At 42.6% G+C, this 19,354-nt stretch overlaps 1 protein-coding gene across 1 annotated transcript in view; it reads right to left on the bottom strand.

Moving 5' to 3' along the window:
- Nucleotides 1-18: 18 nt before the first annotated feature.
- extl3 (exostosin-like glycosyltransferase 3) overlaps nt 19-19,354 on the bottom strand; it is a 35,736-nt gene continuing 16,400 nt past the window's right edge. The window contains exons 2-6 of the mRNA XM_042503842.1: nt 7,407-10,024; nt 6,545-6,672; nt 4,252-4,396; nt 3,324-3,452; nt 19-774 (exon numbers count right to left, since the gene is read on the bottom strand). Of these exons, the coding sequence (XP_042359776.1) occupies nt 565-774; nt 3,324-3,452; nt 4,252-4,396; nt 6,545-6,672; nt 7,407-9,542 (2,748 nt within the window). The 5' untranslated portion in view covers nt 9,543-10,024 and the 3' untranslated portion in view covers nt 19-564. The remainder of the gene's footprint in view (nt 775-3,323; nt 3,453-4,251; nt 4,397-6,544; nt 6,673-7,406; nt 10,025-19,354) is intronic.

Raw genomic sequence — 19,354 nt, 5'->3', positions numbered from 1 at the left:
AAAAAAAAAAAAAGGAGTGGCAGCCGTGTGCCGTCGCCAGTTTTGCTCTCCCAGCTGAAACTGTCAACAAGCAGCCGGGACGAGCGCGGCCTGACATCAGTCTGTCAGTGATTCGGTAACTGATAGCTCCATTGTCAGGTAGAGTTAATCGTGGGGGAAGTTTCTGTACACTGTGTACAACCATCCTCTTTCCTCAGCAGGCGGTTAAGAGGTGCAAATGACATCTGTAGTGGTTGATGATTGAGCATGATTGAAGAACATGAAGAAGGAGGAGTGACATCCACTGAAAAGGCTTATTTTGTTGGCAGTGGTGCCTTTCAGCTTCCACTCTTCAAATTTTCAGCAGAGTTGTGGATTAGACTACCGAGCCAACAGCTTTTAAGGTTAACTCATCTCTCCTCCCGGGCAAAATCCTAACCCAAAACTTTTCCTCTGTGCATTTATCTGGCAGTCCGTCCATCCGTCTTCATCACTGCTCGCAGTGGGAGCTGCTGCTCTTTTAAACACATCCAGTCCTTCTGTCCTCGTTGCTTCTGGCTCTTTGCTGGGCCGCTCAGCCCGATGCTAGATGAACTTGAAGCACTTGGTCTTGTCGTGGGGCAGACGAGTCTTAAAAAGCACAGAGTCCACGCGGAACTGCGTGTACAGCAGTGGCATGTAGCCGTACACTTTGACGAAGAAGTTGATGCACTTGTGGCGTTCGTGGAAATGCGAGTCGTCGTGTGACAGGGCCTGAGGGCAGCCGGGACAGCGGAAAGTCCAACGTGATGTTACCTAAGACAGAGAGACGGTCAGTCAGTCTGTCATTTGTGCCTGAGGTATTTAACAGCACAGTCATGCTGCAGGATGAAAAAATGGTTTTCAGAATGGACCATTCTCTAAACTAGGGGTCAACAGATTATCGGCCAATATTTGGCATTTTGCAGATTATCTGTACCTGCATTTTATTCTAATGATCAGCCAATAAAATTAATTAATAAAAAAGTGTACATATTACACTCAACCAACACCAGGGAAGGCAGTCTGCAATACATGCAAAGACAGTGTCGCCATAGGAGGAACTTTTACTTAATAAAACCTCAGGGAGCTATTTTTCGTCATTTATTTTTTTCATTTAGATTTTCACTGAAGTTTGTAAATAAAGTTGCAGGGAACTTGCTGTATATGATGTTGAAAGTTTCCGTTTTGATTAAACATTTGCTGAAGACATTTTCAAGTATTTTCATTTTCATTGTAAATGCATATCGGTTCCAAATATTGCTTATCGGTCTCATTGATTACTAATAATCGGTATCAGCCCTGATAAAACAATACTGGTCGACCCCCGCTCTAAACCACAGCAATGTCCAATCATGTCTTAACAACGAGGCATCTGGTCTTTGGACTCCACGTCTTTAATTTAGCCTCTCCAAAACCAAAAACACAAAATCAAAAGCTAAGAAAGAAATTACATAATATAATAATTAGAATTAAATATGCAGTAATTGTGAGCATGTCTAGCCATCCTGTGTTTTAGCTACAGTAGAAACCGAATCTACTTCCAAGACAACAAAGCATTTGATTAGCTAACTACTCTAGTTTTTGGGGTTTAGAGGATAGCTTTTTTCATATTTGTGCACGCCCACTGCGTGGTATTTCCTCACTGAATGAAAGCCCATCCATTTTTTGCAAACGTTATCAGCTCTTCATTGGATTTGGGGAAGTTTAGACTTGAGCTATCCTCAAAAAACTTGTCATATCATGTTTGCTAAACAGCCCGGTTATTCCTCATCTTAAAAGCTTTTTCTTTTACATCTTTAAAAGTGAGAATACTGTTTGAAATATGAATAATTATAGAAGCCAAGTGGTCAAAGGTTGTTTTTCTAAATGTATTTACAAGATGTGTTTTTAAACTACTGTAGCCTAGAAAGTTAAGAAAAACAGCCTGCTAAAATTACAATTAACGGCGATGAAAACTAAACTGACTGCAGACACAAAAACAGCAACGCTGACCCTGAACCACCAGCCACTGACGTCACCATAGCTACAGCTGAAACAACTCAGCCAATGAGGTAAGCTCGTTAGTAGTGATGTTAATGTTACTAGTTAGATAATGTTACACTGTTTTATGTGAACTAACAAGTCAGCACTTTACAGTGCATTTGCAGTGTGTGAGCTGCTTTAATGTTAACTTTATGTCAAAACCCTGCTGCAGCTCAAATCATATCACTGTTATCCATCTCACGGACTCTTGCTGGCTTGCTGGTGGGCACAATCTTGTTTTTTTTTTTTTTTTTAAAGTATTGCCATCACTCTTGAATAGCCACCAAATCTGCATTATATTCCATACACGTATGAAATGAAATGTGACATCTTACAGATAGGACTAACTTTTCATTGTAATACAAGAATAATGCTGTTTCTTTATTTCCATGTCTTCTAAACAGATTATCGACTGATAAGGATGCTAACTTTTTTTTTGTCTTTTAGCGGGACATCACACTTATGGCCACTAAGTGTCAGCATCAGCCTGACAAACTAATAATCAGCTAAAATTTGCATTTTAAACCAACACAGGGAGCTAGCATTAGCTTTATAAGCTTGCCAGGAACAGATAATAAAATCTGGTATTGACACTTGTCATTTCAGGTGATAAATCAGACAGTGTTATCATGTATTTGTAAACTGCAAATGTGTCCAGCAAAAGAGGACAGGGCTTTCCGAATGGTCAATAAAGAAAAGAACTAAATACTACAAAAATGTTGAAGAAAATGAAAGATATCCCTTAAATTGACAAGTGATGCAAAAACTGTGAACAATTTTGTGTTTTATCTGTCTTATTTGGGCTAAAAGAGAGCCCCTCACCCTTTAGGACTCCAAATTCAAACTTGCCCTAAATTCATTATTCACAAGGCTTATTCCTAGCAGTGAATTGCTGTCATGCAACACACTCCATCAAAGCCGTCCTTAATTCCCCTCTGAAACACCCCTGAATATTAACACGCCACTAAATCAAAAAGAACTTAAACTGGGGGCTGCAATAACATTTCTGCTCCAACTGCTTCCATGCCTTGATTGCTATAATTATTTGTCTAGCCATAAATATGCACCCCTGTAATAAATGTCCTTCCGATAAAAATCCAGTGAAAAAAAAAAAAATCAGGCGTAACGCACCAATTCGATCTTGTGTTTTTGATTTATCATTTGTGAGGAGTATTGGATATGTCAGTTTGAGTAATGGCAAGGCTAAGTGGGCAAAAATATAAATACACGGGGCCTGAGGGAGACACAAAGCTTGCGAATGCTGAGCTGAGCACGGCCGGACTGCATGCACTGTCACTGACCTTGATGGGTGGTTTGCGGGTGATGTGGGAGACCAGGAAGTTCATGGCGATGTCCTCGCAGTTTATGTATTCGTCCACCATGTCCCTGATGGCTTGGGGCATCACGTAGGAGTACAGGTAGGCGTAGTACTACAAAAATCAAACACACAGGGGAACACATGGCCACATGTTAGGGCTGCGCAATTAATCCAATAGCAGTCACTATCCTGAGTTTGGCTTCCCACCATTAAGTGAACATGATCGACTGGGATATTGACGTTTAAAATGTGTGCTCTGCTCATAGAAAAGTGTGCTGCATATTGCTTCCTAAACTAACAGCAGCCTCTACTTTAGAAGGGCTGTCATGGTGCTGCGCCGCGAAGCGACACAACTGACTTAACAAGCCACCTTAAAAAAACACCACAATCTGCAGTACGATGAACGCACGAAGGCTGGGAAGAACAGCAGCGCTAATGTTACCGTTCCCCGTCCTCGTCCAGCGTAACTCAGACGTCCAAAATAACAGCAAAATATATAAATACACGGCGGTGGACACTTGTCCATAGAAAATGCAGTGAATTCAGGTGAAGACGAGACTTATTTTAAGGCTCAATTTCATGCAAAGGTTTGTTAATTATCAGGGATGTAGCACAATGTGAAAGTTAAAGCAGTACTGTTAATTTAATTTTGGGCAAAAAAAATATTTGGTACAATTTTATTTTATTTTATTTATTTCTTGTTTTTTTTTTTTTTGGGGGGGGGGGGTCCCTTTGATTATGGACCAATCTCATTTTAATGTAAATACCTGTAAATAAGCAGGAATGTAGCATGGCATTAAAGTGAAAAGCTGTGCTCTATTTATTTAAGCGTCAAAGTTCAATAAAAATATTGATTATAATATGATGAATAATCATGATAAAAAATCGTGATGGGGGGGGGGGGGGCTGCCCTTGTGGAAGAAAGCGGCTCCTGTCAGGACCATGGAGAGCTCACAGGAGTAGTTGGAGTTGTAGAGCCAGGACTGATGGTTGACGTCCCACGCATGATACCTCCCGGGGAAGCCCACGATGCGATCTCTGGCCTCACGCCACACTCTGTGAGACAAACAGTCAGCAGAATCCCTTATTTTCCATCAATAAATTATGACTTGACTGGGCAGAATTATTAAATGTTTAATAGATGACTTTTATTGCTATTTGTCACTTTTTTAAAGTCATTAGTTTCCAGGTGTCTGTCTGTGCATATGCCGCCCTTTACCATCCATCTGTTTCATTTAGTCAGCAATCTGACAACTTTTCGCCTCTTGGGAGCAATTAAGTATCCATTCTGTCTTCTATTAGTATTAGACAGTTTTTTTTTCAAGATATTTTAAAACCAACATGTCACTCTTGGCTCATACTTACACAAGCTGTAGCCCAGTCACTGTGAGAAAAGTCTTGGTTAAAGAAAACCAACTGTGTTTCAGTTTATCAGATTAGATACTTGGAATTCCTTCTGCAGACACAAAGGATGCAAGAAATCTCAAAAAGCAATCTAATGTCTCAAACGAGCTCATGAGAGACCACTTAAATGCCGAACACAGTCAGCTGCTGCGCAATGTTTCCTCTTTGGCAAGAATGAAAGTGAAGAAACATTCCTGAGTAATTCTCGAGTTTGAGATAATTCATGACAAATGACCCCCTACACAAACCCACACACACACACACACTCACACACTCACACTCACACTCACACACACACACACACACACACACACACACACACACACACACACACACACACACACACACACACACACACACACACACACACACACACACACACACACAACACACACACACACACACACACACACACACTGTTCTTGCCTGCCTGGACAAGCTGATACAGCCCCAAGTTGTAGACGAGTCTGGGAGAGAAAAGGGGTGGTGCATAAAAATAACTGAACCTGCTCTTTTAATTGGTTTAAACATGGCCTTCACTTTCAGCTTATCTAAGAGCAGCATTAGCAAATGAATCATAACTACAAGGCACCGGCAGCATGCTTCCCTTTTATTTTCTCTGATTCAAGTGGTGGTTTCAGTTTCTCTAATTCAGTGTTTTCAGGAACAAGATGCTTCTGCTTTTTTTTTTTTTTTTTTTGGACATTTTCACCTCTCACTGGGGATGAAGCTTTCCTTCTCTTTTACTGCATTTTTTTCAACTTACCTCAAAGCACTTCTCCTGAAAAAAGGAACACTTATATCTATGGTTGCAGCCTATTATTTCTTAAACTTTTCATTGAACTTTCTAGCTAATGCAGTGTTTCTTCTTTAGCCTACTACTTAAACAAATAAGTATCTTGTGTTTTATTTCTTCCACCCAGGATACTTTCTTTCCAGTTTGGTTTGTTTGTGTCTGTTTTCCAGCAAGATTTAAAAAAAAAAACCCTGATTGTAATGAAACTTGGTGGAAGGGTGAGCATGGGCCAAGAAGAACTCATTACATTTTTGGAGTGGATCCACTGTAGTGGCATGACGGTGAACACAGATACATGGATATTTGTCATTTTCGTTAACATTGTAAGATAGAGCATTTGGCCTTAGTGTAATAAATGCCATACATTTTAAAACCCAGTGAATGGTAGTAAGTTCAACAATGGCATAACATAGCCCTTGATACAAAATACGATGACACCATGTCACAATCCACATTCACAGATACCAGTAATTCTCTGTGGTGTAGGGTTGGGCCAGTGCAGAAATGTTCAAACCGGTCTAATATAGAGCCAAACATCAGACTGAACTGCTACACTTAATTTTACCAGTAGATGCTGCACAGTCACACACTGAGCAGCCGCTCCCGAGTGGAAAATAATGTCACTGTGTGCAAACAGCAAACCAGTAGCTGATCATCACCACCAATTGTCGCATTACATTACATTGGAGCTGTCTGTCCACACTAAATTCATTAAAGGCGTAGAGACGTAAACACTAAAAAAAAATTACATAAAATATAGCCAAAAGCAAGTAGTTGTTAATAGCGATGGCCATTTACCGGAAGATCTGTTTTCATTTTGACAGTGAAGCAAATGACTCTCTTCATCAGTGTAGAAAAATTAGGCGCTGCGAAATGGCAAATAAAATGCCAGAGCTCTCTCCGGAGCCCAAAGTGCCCAAAGTGACAGTTAATTCTGTCTATAGGTTGTTACTCTTGTTAATATGAATCCCCTGAGCTTCATACATTCAGTCACCGGCACTGACCTGAACCCGAACATGATCTCATCGTGGCGGAGATGAGCATCATCGTCAATCGACAGGATGGCTTCAGTTTCCACGGCGTCCCACGGAAGGAAGCGGTTGTTGAGGCTGTTCTTCTCTGTGCGGACAACCTGCAGGTTTAAGACAATGTTTGTGGGACATTTTTGTGCGTAGTGATACTTGTAAGAAATGTGACTACAAACAGCAGGTCTATGTAGTATAAAGTTGAGTACATTTTGAGTGAAGCTACACACAGCATTTTGTAATTCTACCTGACCTATGTACAGGGTTCCCATACAAAACTACTTCCATTATTTTTTAAGGAACCATAACACATTTTTGGCCAGCGTTTTCAAACATATGAGATTCATACATGGAGGGAGTGAACACAGAAGCTTGTTTAATGTTAAGTAGCACCAACGGCTCGACTAGCACTGACGAATACAGAATCTAATTCCTTAGTTACTCTTTCACAGCTTACCACTTGTTCCTGTCACAAACTAATGGTGTGAATATGAACCACATGAATATTTTATTTTTCGGGCTTAATTCAAAAGCACAAATTTTATTATTCATGGATGTCACACTTCTTCACATCTAAAGCTGCTGGTAATTTGTATGAACTCCTGCAGAGTTTCAAAGATGCGCTCATCCAAACAGCTTAATGCAATGTACTTCAGCAAACTTTGCACCACCTCTGACACGTCGCAAATGATACAGGCTACTGCTTTGCACTTCAGAGACGGGATGAGACAGAGATATATTCCTCACAAAAGAAACCGACACCATTTGGATGATTACATGTGCATTTGCTGAATTAGAGAATTTTGTTGAATTAGGGAATTTTTTTTGAAGGAGCACTCACCACAATCGGCAAGCCGATGTCTGGCCACAGCAGGTCGTCTGAGGGAGGCTTGGGTGAGTTCCACACCACCACTACCTTGTTGAGGTATGGCAGTCCATTCAGCCTCTCCAGAGAGTTCATCAGCACCTCCTCCCTCTCATAAGTCAGCATGACCACAGTGAACTGTTCTCTGGGTACGTTCCCTCCAAGAGCTGCCTGAAACTCCTTCCCTGAGCCTCCCGTACCTCCACCAATCGGCCTGAAGCCGGTACCTGAGCCGAGGAATTTGGCCTCGGAGGGCAGCACGGGATCCAGAGGAGTGTGTGGGAACAGATGGAAAGGCCCTGGGGCCCGGTTCCATGCTCTGTAGGTGTCCGCAGCTGTGTATGTGAAGTTGCGGAGAAAGCGTGGAGAGGCGTAGGGGGGCTCCGTCTCCACAGGACCCAAATCCAGATCCCCGTTGTCAGCCAGGTTGGCATCAGTTCCTGCCAGCTTCCCTGCTTTGTGGGGAATCTCGTGTGCAGGTTCTTCTTTGATGGGTGCGGCAGGAACCTGGATGCTGGTTCTGATGCTGGCGAGGAGGGTGTTCAGAACATTCTCTGAGGTGGAGAAGTAAGTCTCCCACAGGAAGCGGCCCTGCCGCCTCATCGCCAACATGTCATTGTCTGATAGGCTGCGCAGCAGGAAGTGTAACTCTGTGACACGAGGTTTGGGGACTATAATGGCAGCTTCACTCCAACGAATGAACTGGTGGTATGGTAGTCTGGAGTGGTCGCCCAACACGACTGGAATGGTCCCTACCTCTAGAGCCTCAAAAAGCCTCATCCCACAGCCTGCCGAGGCCACCAGCTGTCCGTCCCCTGGAGCAATCACCAAGCTAAACGTTGAAGCCTTGAGCACCTCCAGCCTGTCCTCCCTCTCCCCACAAAGAGCCCACTCAGTCGGCAAACTCGGCCGTGGGTTCTTACAGGTGAACTCCACCAGCACCTGGTCCAAGTGGCTGTCCTGCACCGCTTTTAAGGTGCCGATGATGCGATCATCGTAGTCGGCAGGTGGGTCTCCTTCCATCTCCTCCTCGAAAGACTGAGGTGGCGCCTCCTGTAGGCTGCTCCTCAGTGACTCCACCCTCTCCCCCTGGAAGGTGAAGAGGTATTTCCTCTTTACAGGAACTTGAGGGGGCACTTCCAAAAAGTTTGGCTCTGAGAGGGCGTGGACCAGCGGCGACACGACCAAGTCAAAGCCCTCACGGTACTGCTGCTCCAGGAAGGTGGACTGAGCGACTGCTGCCCGTCCCGTGCTCACATTATACAGGAAGTTCTGTGTCATGGACTTTCTAGAGAGATGCACCAGTACATGATTGTGTCCATCAGATCTCCAGTAAGGGAGAGCTTTCAGCTGCTTCTCCAGCTCTGCAGGAGGTGGCAGCGGAGAGGAGGACTCCTGTAGCTCCCCTACTAGCACCAAATACAGACAGGCAATGCTGGGGTTATCCGTTATATAAATATTGCTCTTAACTGAAGCTGCAAAAGCCTGCTTCACCAACGGGTCGATATAGTCCGCCCATGGATATGAGCTTGTGTCGTACACATATACAGGAAACCCAGACGTAAGAGGGCAGCGCGCATAGTCGAAGCAGGAGCGTAGGCGGCAAGAGCGTGCAGACTTGGGTGGTGGCAGTCCTGGGTCCTCCTTGTCTGGCAGCAGCCTGACCGGCAGTGAAAGTTTGGGCTGGTTCTGGGCCATCAGTTCTTTATAGGAATGCTCTGTCTGGCTGATAACATTCTTGAGCTGCAGCAGATCCTGCTTGGCGCTGTCAATGCTGCGCTTGCAGGCCTCTATGCGCAGGTTGAGTCGGGCGATCTCCCCGTTGAGCTCCTGCCTCTTGGCCTCCAGCTGCAGCAGCTCCTCGCTGACCGACTCACGGATTCTGCACAGATCCTGCACATGTTTGGCCTCGCACAGCTCGCCGCCGGGACGTGGCCCAAAGATGCGCTTATCGGGACCCCCGGCTTCATCGATGGTAGTGAGGTAGTAGTGGGCAATGAGTGGGAAGAAGACCAGGATGAAGAAGAGCATGAAACTGAGCCAGGTGAGACGCACACGCCGTAACACCCATGGCTGGCCTCCGGCACCCACCCCACCACCGTTACGCTGCATTGTTGACTCTCTCAGTCTGCTCCCCGCCCCGCCAAGGAACTGTTGCTATGGGGATCAGCAGCAGCCATGATATGACCTTGTCAGCAAGGCAGCAGGATGGATACTAAATCATGAAAGCTGGGCTGTAGCTCTGTCCTTCTGCAAATGTCATCTGAAGCTGTTTCCCTCCTCTTAAAGAGTCCTGTGGATATTGGCTCGAGGTTCAGCCTCACCTGTATTCTAATATGTACTCTGATGTGTTAGAGCCCAAACAAACTAATGCCATCTCTATTGTGAGGTTGAGCTTTTCTTCCAAATCTATGTCAGAAAACAGTCCCACATGCGGAGAGGGGTTCCCCTCGATGGGTGATGCAGGGAGATCATGGCTGCTCACTGGTCAGTGAGAGAGCAGATTGGTGTTGTGCTCATTTTCTGGCCCCTTGTCAGGAGTTCCTCGAGAGACGGAGCTTCTGAAATCTTCTCTTTCTTGTCAAAACAGGAACCTGGCAGAAAATAACAGGAAAAAAACAATGAGTGACAATGATGAGAGAATTATCAGTAGCAAGATCAAAGTGACTACTACTGCATTTAATAGAGCATTTGAGATGGCACCCACAAACACAGTCTTAGGCTTAGTGCACACACTGGTGTTTTGTAAAAGGGGGTTTCCCATACTCCTTTCTCATAAAGACAAAACCCAAAAAGATCTGGGTCTACACATGCGGTTACAAAAAATAAAAACACAACTGAAGCGCTTTCAATAGCATGCCAAAACGTAAGCATGAAGAGAGGAAGATGGTGGCCGATCAGCAGCCTGAAAAAAAGCCATTACTGGAGGGCTACCTGGAGCAGTGACCTCCATAGCACATTTTGATCCCTCCTGTTCCTCAAGTATTTGGAAGGTTAGCTATACTTTTTATTTTTTTAGATTTTATGCTTTTGTGTCTCGCCTCAATGAGAGCAGTGGAGATAGTAAAAGCACTGAATTAACGTCTGTGTAAAAGAGACAGCCAGCAGGACGGGATCATGGACAGATCAGGTGTGATGTTTTGACAACGTGTTATGTGTGCTACCAATTTAGAACGATTTAAAAAGGTGCTAGCAGCTGTTTAAAGATCATGTCCATAAATTGGGAAAACAATGAGGTTTGGGAGCTTATCCTCCAAGCAGAGAGTGAGATCAGCTGCCATATAGCAGTGATGGTAAATAATTCTTATTGTCATATTATGCCATTGTTATTTAGAAAAAACAACCCTGCTGATGTGTACGTTATATGTTAGCAATGCACAATATTGGATCTTTGGCGATATCTGATATGCCAATAATCTCAAAGTAATTGTGGCCGATTGCAGATGCTGATACCAATATATGCACACATGTTTTTCCACCTAATTGCAGAGAACATGAAGTCTTCCTGCAGCTGAATGAACATATTATGCCTCATATTATACTCTTATTGTGTTGGCCCACTAGTGGCACTGGGTAAACTACAGTATAATGCTTTTCAAAATGTACACAACCACTGGGCAAAGCAAGAAAGCTGCATTAATCTATGTTACATGTAAATGATACCATATGTATTCCTTAAGTAACAACTTTTTAACAAAAACTATATAATTCCTCCCACTTGACAGCCAAAACCAGGACAAATTTGACCTATTTCAACAAATTAAACTCACATTAATAAAGCATCATCATATCGGATTGTTACGTCGGCAGAAAAGCCATTATCTGCTGATACCGATGAAGTGCCAGTATTATCATGCATCCATGTTATATGTCACACTACAGGCCTATGCAGTTGTGTTTAATTTCATGCCCGTCTCTTTTGCTTCCAGAACGAAGGAATGCTGGCTAAAACCACACACCGGAACAGCGTGATGTCGCCATTGTTTGATTCGGTATGAAAAAGCACTGTTAGCTGAATGAAGTGATTTCCAAGCGGTCCTCTCACGTGATTGCCGCGTAAAAAGGGCTACTGTCTACACCAGTGGTTTCCATCTCGTCCAGTCACGAGGTCCAGATTTCTCCATATTAATTAGTTCAAGGTCTATATGTTATAAACTACCATTTATTCAATTTTAAATCACAAAATGTGAACAATATGTTGGTCTAGCACACAAAGAAATAAAGCAGATTGCAAGAATAAACAAAAACAGCACTTCAAAATAAAAGCTCTATGCCAGAATTTTACTAAACTTCAAACTTAAACTTGTTTTTCAAACTTAACATGTTCAGAGTCACAAGAGTCACTTGTGGTCCATTCAGAATGGACCTGCAACCTACTTTTGGACCGTGACCCATCAGTTGGGTGACACGTGTCTACACCGCAACATGGAAAAATGAGTTTCTGAAAATCTTAGGCCTCAACAGTTTTAATAAAGGTTCATTATTAGTGACCAAAAATGCATTTTGCCAGTGAAAGAAAGGCCAAAACGCATTAAAAATGCACACTTTCATGGGGACAAGGCCTCAATTTTATGTCGCAAAATATCTAATATTTTTCATCCAACCATAAAAACTTATGACTGGGAGCTGCAAGCTGAATTTAGTAAAGCAAACTCATTAGATACAGCCTGGATGGCCACTTTTTTTTTTTCTTTTCCACAAGGACAGTCTTGTTTTGTCATTACTGAGACACAAGAGGTGAAAGGCTGCAGGCCCCTGAGGAGAGGTCCACAGTAACATTTATTTATAGTCAGGCTCTCCATAGTCAGCCATTGTAAAATGTTTCTTTATAAAGCAAGACTCTGCAGCTCATCCTTTTTTCCCCCACTGCATTATGTGCATGATTGCCTGGTCCAAGAAAAAAAATCATCAGTGCACTGTACAATACCAGGGGGTATCTTTTTCTTTCAACTGCTTCTCTTTCCAAGTCACACAGAAAGAGAAAAAAACAGTGGAGAGCCATCACCAGTAAACTACACACAGTAGGCGTGCCAGCACCACCAGCACCTCCAGCAAATCTCATTAAAGGCCTCCTCCTGCATCCCGACCTCATCACGGACTCAAATTACTGAGCATCCCTGATAACAGTCCATCTTAGAAAGTGATGTGGAATTATCTGGAGTGGCTCAGAAGAGAAAAAAGCCTTTTTCACAACCAGCTGCACTTTCTGATGCAGACTACTGTTCTCTTGCCAGTTTGATATCAAAGTCTTTAAGATGTTCCCGGGGCCGCTGGAGGTGAATTTCAAGCTGGTAATGGCTCGTGTTTCAACATAAAGATAAATGCAACAATACCCTCGAATAAATTTTACTCTTCAGCTCGTTTTCATTCTGTTAGGAAACACAACAAATGTGAGCAAAACTCAAGACCTCAGGAGCTGCAGATGTTTTTAAAAAGATAGCTCGAGGCTAAAATCCACAGCAAAAGTTAGATTGGAACCCTTGAACAGGCGTGAACGTCTCTGAAAGATTCTTACATCGCGAGCATAATCTAAATTTCAGCACAGATTGCTTCTTTCCGCAAGCAGCAGGCAATCTGCTTTCTGAGCTCTACAGCTATATCACAACACCGCGCAAGCCCCGAGGACGTCCGATGATAGGCCAAGTGCCAAACAATCCTTATCACATCCAGTGCTAAACCCACAACACTGAGCCTTGATAAAGCAGTGCAGTTCAGAGTGACACAGTCCCAGAGAGCAGAGGCGAAAAGGAACGCAGGTGGTGTTTACCTTTTGCCGACAAAACAGCTCCTCTTGATAAGGATATTATTCCCACTACTGGTGAATTCAACCCTCTGTGGTTCTGGTGCTTTCATTACTGCCTGGTTAGATCACAACGTAGACAGATACCATCTTAAAAACAAACATGGGGAAAAAGGCCATTTTTCATTCTGTCTGAGTCAAGTAATCATTTCTCCGTGCTGCCTCCATGTGATGGGCATTTCTGATGTTTAGAGATTACTTCTCCCCCGACTCTCCTGGAAAACAGCATCTTGCAACACAGCTGGCGTGTGTGTGTGTGTATGTGTGTGTGCGCCTGTCAAGGAGAGGAATGAGGAAATGTGCTAGCCAATCACGTGACAGGCACGTGATTTCATCTTGCCTAAAATGACCGACATCCTGCTGCTACTTGTCTCCTTGTAGTTGCACCTTAAACCTTACACACTATCAGGCTGCAGCAGACACTGTTTTCTGCTGAAAAAAACTAAATCAGTTGTATTGTACTTTGAACACACATATTTTTCATTTCATAGTTTTAGTTCATTAATAACACTGATTTTTATAATCACTTTATTTCCTGATTATTTTTTCAATTATTTAGAAAATAATGGAAAAAAACTATAATTCACCCAAACTCAGACATCCTTACATTGTTTTATCTCACCAAAACTCCAAAAAAAGACATAGAAAAAAAAGTGTGCTCTATAAGGAAAAGGTTGAAAAGTAAGCTTCAGCTCAAGAGCTGCCTGACATCATTGCCATTTTGCCACCGTCAGCCCACTGGGCAAGCTGCAAGACATATCTGAACCAGGTGTTACCTCAACAGTCTCAATGTAAATGTTTTGTGATAAAACTAATAGTCAAATGCACCCTACAATGTCTTTGCAATATTGACATTGAGGTATTTGGCAAATATAAAAAATAAATATAATACATGGATGGACGGATGGACAGAGACAGACAGAGAGACAGAATCATACACACATATTTTGATTATCTCCATGCCAACTGGTTGATGGTTAAGTCTTAAACATGTCACAAACTAGAGATAAATGCTCATCGCATTTTCCAAGAGCCTAATTTGACACCTTTAAATGTACCAAACCCAAGAAAAATACATTCAATATACAATGATATCAAGGAGAAAAAAACGCAGAAAATCCTCAGTTTTACATTTGAGAACCCCAGAGGATACAGTCCTTGGCTATTGTTTGATATCTTGCACCAGAAAAAAAAAAAGATGTATATTTCAGATCTGTTGTTGTCACCCTGAACATTTTTCTGAACTCTGTTCAAACTCTCCGACTCTATATGTAAAATCATTAGTGATACACCATGTTAAATACAAATGCCTTTTCCAGCAGCATTAAGCACAAAGCCACATGGATACTTCTGCATTTATAACACTACCACAGCAGTACAAAGTTACTGATTAAGAGTCTGTCTGGAATTTTCCAAACCCCATCATAAGCAGCAACTACAGAGCATCAGTACAAAGTAGATACAGAAGTGAATGTAGAGTTTATCTTTGTCTGTAAAGGTGCAGCCACAATCAAATGAGGAAACAGAGCCATCCAGGTTAACATTAGATAAGACGCTCTGGTCCTCCAAAGTAACCAAAGGTCTGTGGACTTTGGTGTAGTTAGTAAGGAACACGTACAGTAAAGACCCCCAGGACATGTGACCCTTTGAACGCTGACCCTCATCCTGCTGCTCAGTGATGTGCCTGAGGTGCAGAGTGACCGAGTGGCGACTATCACAACAGTCTGATTAATTGCTGCATGACTGCCAGTGTCACAGGGGTAATGGCAGACAGATGTTGGCAAATGCTGTTGCTAGACCTAATCTGCAGCCAAAAAACATGCTGATTTAAAGCTCTGCCCGTGGCTGCCTCTGGGAAACACACACACACACACACACACACACACACACACACACACACACACACACACACACACACACACACACACACACACACACACACACACACACACACAAGTTGTAGCTTTCTAATCTGCAGAATGTCTTCTCTCCGCTGCAGTCAGCTTAATCTGACTGCTGTCTGCATGGGAAACACACAGGAAAGCATTGATCGCTCTGGATTTACTTTGTGGGGATCAATGATAATGCCATCATTACCTACCGCTGAGCTGCAAGGCGGTTTGTTGTTAAGCACCTAAAGGGCTGACGCTACAGCCATTTTCACTTGTAGGCTTTAAGCAAACAAGGCCGTACAAGCACAAGAGTGAGTTACAAAATATATTTGCACTCAGAGAGATACTGACACGTCTGTCCCTGCCTTCACCTTAAAGCCGAGACAAACCAAGCTGACAGCGAAGAACTAGTGGCGACAAAGGCTGACTGTTGTGTCCCCTCATATTGCCTTTGTCTAGGCCAAAAAGTTGCACTTGAACAAACCATAAAGACAACAGACAATGCCCCAAACATGCACGTTCTGTGCCCATGTGAGAGGAAATCACGTTCCGAAAAAATATTGCATGTATGATAAGAACAATTTGAAATTGTTGCTAACATTTTTCAATAACCAAACTGCATTTTAAATGAGGATGAAATGTCAAGTTGCTTTTATATATAAGTCAAAGCAGATTAAGTTAGGATCTGCCCCACCACAGGTTTACATGATTACAGTAAAAAGTGCATAGAAGGCAGCAAAAAAATAATGCAATACAATAAAACAATAATAGAGATAAGGCAGAAAATGTAATGTGTGGCACTTTGCACCGTGCATTATGAACATGGCATGTTGTCCTACAAAATATGACATCTCAAGAAATAACGAATAACATTTATTTACTGTGTTTATCTGTGTATTTAATGTCCGGAGTGTGCATTCAAACTGACAAGAACACATACGCCCAGGCTAGTCCATCCGCCCAAAAACACATCTCTCATTCAGCCGAGCAAGACGACGCACAGCCTGCACGCGTGTGTGTGTGAGGCTAGGTCACACATGATATACAATCCAGCCCCTTTTCAGAAGGCTGAATCCTGCAGCACGTTCAAATCAAGTGTTCTGTAGTCTTCTCAGGGGAGAGGAGAAGCTAAAGCACAGCCGCCTCACCGATGACCCAGATAAAAAACCTTTTGCTTCACATGGCGAGCACTGAGCAAGCAATGACTTAGTCAGCAAATTGCTGGTTAGGCCTATGAATAACGCAGACTGCATTAGTCTAGCGGTCTGTTAATTTGATTTAGAGGTATGGAAACTGACGAGATGCATTTAACACCGGCTTTAATATCAATCAAGATCAAGTTCTTGGCTCATGCCGAGTCAGAGAGCGTGAAAGCATGTAATGTTTGCAGGCACTCAGAGATGCATCATGTTGTGATTAATACCAAGCAGGCAGGTCTGGAAGAAAGTCTTCATCTGAAGTGAAAAGAATAACAGCAGCAGGTGCTGAGCTCAGAGTCTGAATGAAGAAGTGGGACGCTGCTTCCAAGTTCCCAGACATTTGCGGGCAAGCGCTTGTATAAATGTTTGAACAGTCTCTCTGTACACTGGCTTTCTGAGACAGTCCTGAAATTCCTCTATGAAGAAACAGGAAACGCAGACAGAGCTGACATCCAACTATAACAGGTTTTTACTTGACCACAATCAACTCAACTCAAGGGTCGCATCTGATGTGGGGAAGTCGGGGAAAATGCAGCTGGAGCCACTTGTGCTGAAGTTTTTGAGGAGTGACATATAGAGTGAAGGTGTTTGTTTTTTTCACCGCCTGTCTATGAAGCATCTGACTGAGCTTTTGACAGATAGTGAGACGAACCGAGGGATTTCTGGGCCGACAGAAAGATCACACAGCTTGTATTTTTAATAAGGCCCCGGATAGCAAGGCTCCAAGAGGTAGCGACTGCAAGGATGTGTGGATGTTAAGAAGATGGATCTTTGATTTTTCTTTTAATGTCTCAAGAAGAAAAAGCTAACTTCTAATGATAAGAATGACAGTGATTTTCCACTTCAAATGCTCGCTTCCACTGCTTTATGCATGACTCACTGCTAAATCAATCTGAAAATAAATAATATAACAAGAGAAACTGTCATAAAGCCATTCGTAATTTGTCAGACAGCCTCCTTCATAATCAATTAGTCTGGCTGGGCTTCTGGTCCAAAGTGCAAACACCAAATCTTCACTTTTATTTAAATGGAAAAACGACTAAAAGTCTATCACCATGATAGCAGTTCTGTGACACTGTGGGCAGAACGGTGCATTTAGCGAGGGCTGCAACTAACAGTTATTTCCATTGGCAATTCGTCTCTCAGTTGTTTTCTTGATTAATCAGTTAGTTGTTGTTAGTTGTCTGTAAAATGATGGAAAATAAGAAAGGATGTCAATCGCTCTTTACCAAAGTCACGATAACATTTATAGCATATAATGGCCATTTATTGGGTAGTTGTTGACATGTCAGTCTTGACCAAACTGGTGGACTGACCACACGGCCGACATCGCCAGAACAATGCCGCTAACATTTCACCTTTCATTCATGTGTCAATCAAACAAAACAGCAGTGCCTCTAGGGTCAGCTTCTTAGCACTTCCACGGCAACAGCAGGGAGGTTATATGTACGGGAGGGCCGGGACCATTTATTGTAAATGCAGTGAAATCAATAGAAAAATGAAATGTTTTTTCTTTCTTTATTAGAAGTGCTGGGGGCATTGAGATTGTTTTTCAATAGTTCCTCTTTTTACCTTTTCTAATGGATTGTTTGTGTTTGTCAAGGGTGTGAATCAGCATACAGTCATAAATTGTCTTATTAATCACTCCATTCTGTCCCTAACGTGGAGCTGCACAAGAGCTGTCGATTATTTGACTGACAGAAGGTAAATTGTCATTTTCTTCCAAGAAAATGCCAAACACTTCCTCCTGCTTCTGCTAATGTGTTGATTTGCTGCTCTGTTTTATATCTAACTACCTTTGGGTCTCAAAGTGTTGGTTGGACAAAACAAGAAGATTTTACCTCAGGCTTTAGGCAATTAAAACAGGCATTTTTCACCATTTTCAGACACTTCTGTAGTGTCCGTTAAGAATGCGCATAATCAAAACAGGCCCACTTCTTGGTCTGAGGTATTGCTGCTTACAGTTTTCTTGATACCAACTTGACAGTTGACACTGTGCTTCCTTAGATCCTGAGAGGTACACTGGACCCCAAACAGTGACAAATTTATTATGTTTAGATATGAGAAATATTGAATTATGTTGCTATCCTAATTCACTGAACCCTGAAATAAGACAAAAAATGTTTTTCACACTGCACTTTAAGTTGAAATTTGAATGGAGTACTGCGTGGTATTTATAGTTTTATTATCAAATGAATATTTTTACTTTAGAAAAAAAAGCTTGAAGTGGATACTTCTTCGGCAGCAAATAGCCAACCAACATTCCAGGTTAAAGGAAGGGTGGAAAGTAAAGACAGAGCATTTGCCTGCGGCCTCCAAATCACTAAATCTGCCTCTAAAAAACATATTCAAATCACAACTACTTAAAGTCAGTATTAGTCTACAGCTTTAACCACAGTAGAGCATGGATTTATTTAGTGGAGCTACTTTGCCAGCGCTGTGTGCTTATTTATTAAAAGTTTATTAATACTGAACGCGCCGTGTGTCAAAATAGTGCAAAATTCTGTTATGCATGTTATTGCATCCCCAGAAACACACCTTCCCTGTTTGAAGCACATTGGCTGAATGGTTCCTGAGACATACGAAGGATGTATATACATACTGTTCATACGTATACACACACACACACACACACACACAGATTCCTTACTTTATAGATTTTATATGTTCGTGAGTTGCAGCCATAAGCTGTACTTTCAAGTAAAAAAAGAGATACTTGTAAAACCTGAAGCATGTGAGTATTGCAAATCCAAATATACACAATTGTAGCTTACTGCAGCAGTAAGTACAGGCCTCTGGAGGAGATGCCGCCACACTTCAGAAACTCATCACTGCTTCTGGGACTCCAGGTTATCCCGATGCATCGCTCCCCTTAAGGGGCTCTGGCTCATTGTGCTTGCAGACAACCCTTCAAATAATTAATCGTGATTCCATGGAGAGGATTGGGGTAGGGCACTCCCTGTGGAGGTGACGGGGGGGTTGATGGAGGCAGCTGCAGGGGAAAGCACAGTTATAGGGCTGTGTGAGGGGAGC

This window comes from Plectropomus leopardus, chromosome 16 (assembly GCF_008729295.1).
Source record: "Plectropomus leopardus isolate mb chromosome 16, YSFRI_Pleo_2.0, whole genome shotgun sequence".
NCBI lineage: Eukaryota > Metazoa > Chordata > Actinopteri > Perciformes > Serranidae > Plectropomus > Plectropomus leopardus.
Note: the sequence above shows the minus strand (reverse complement) of the source record. Positions and strands in the feature narration are given on the sequence as shown.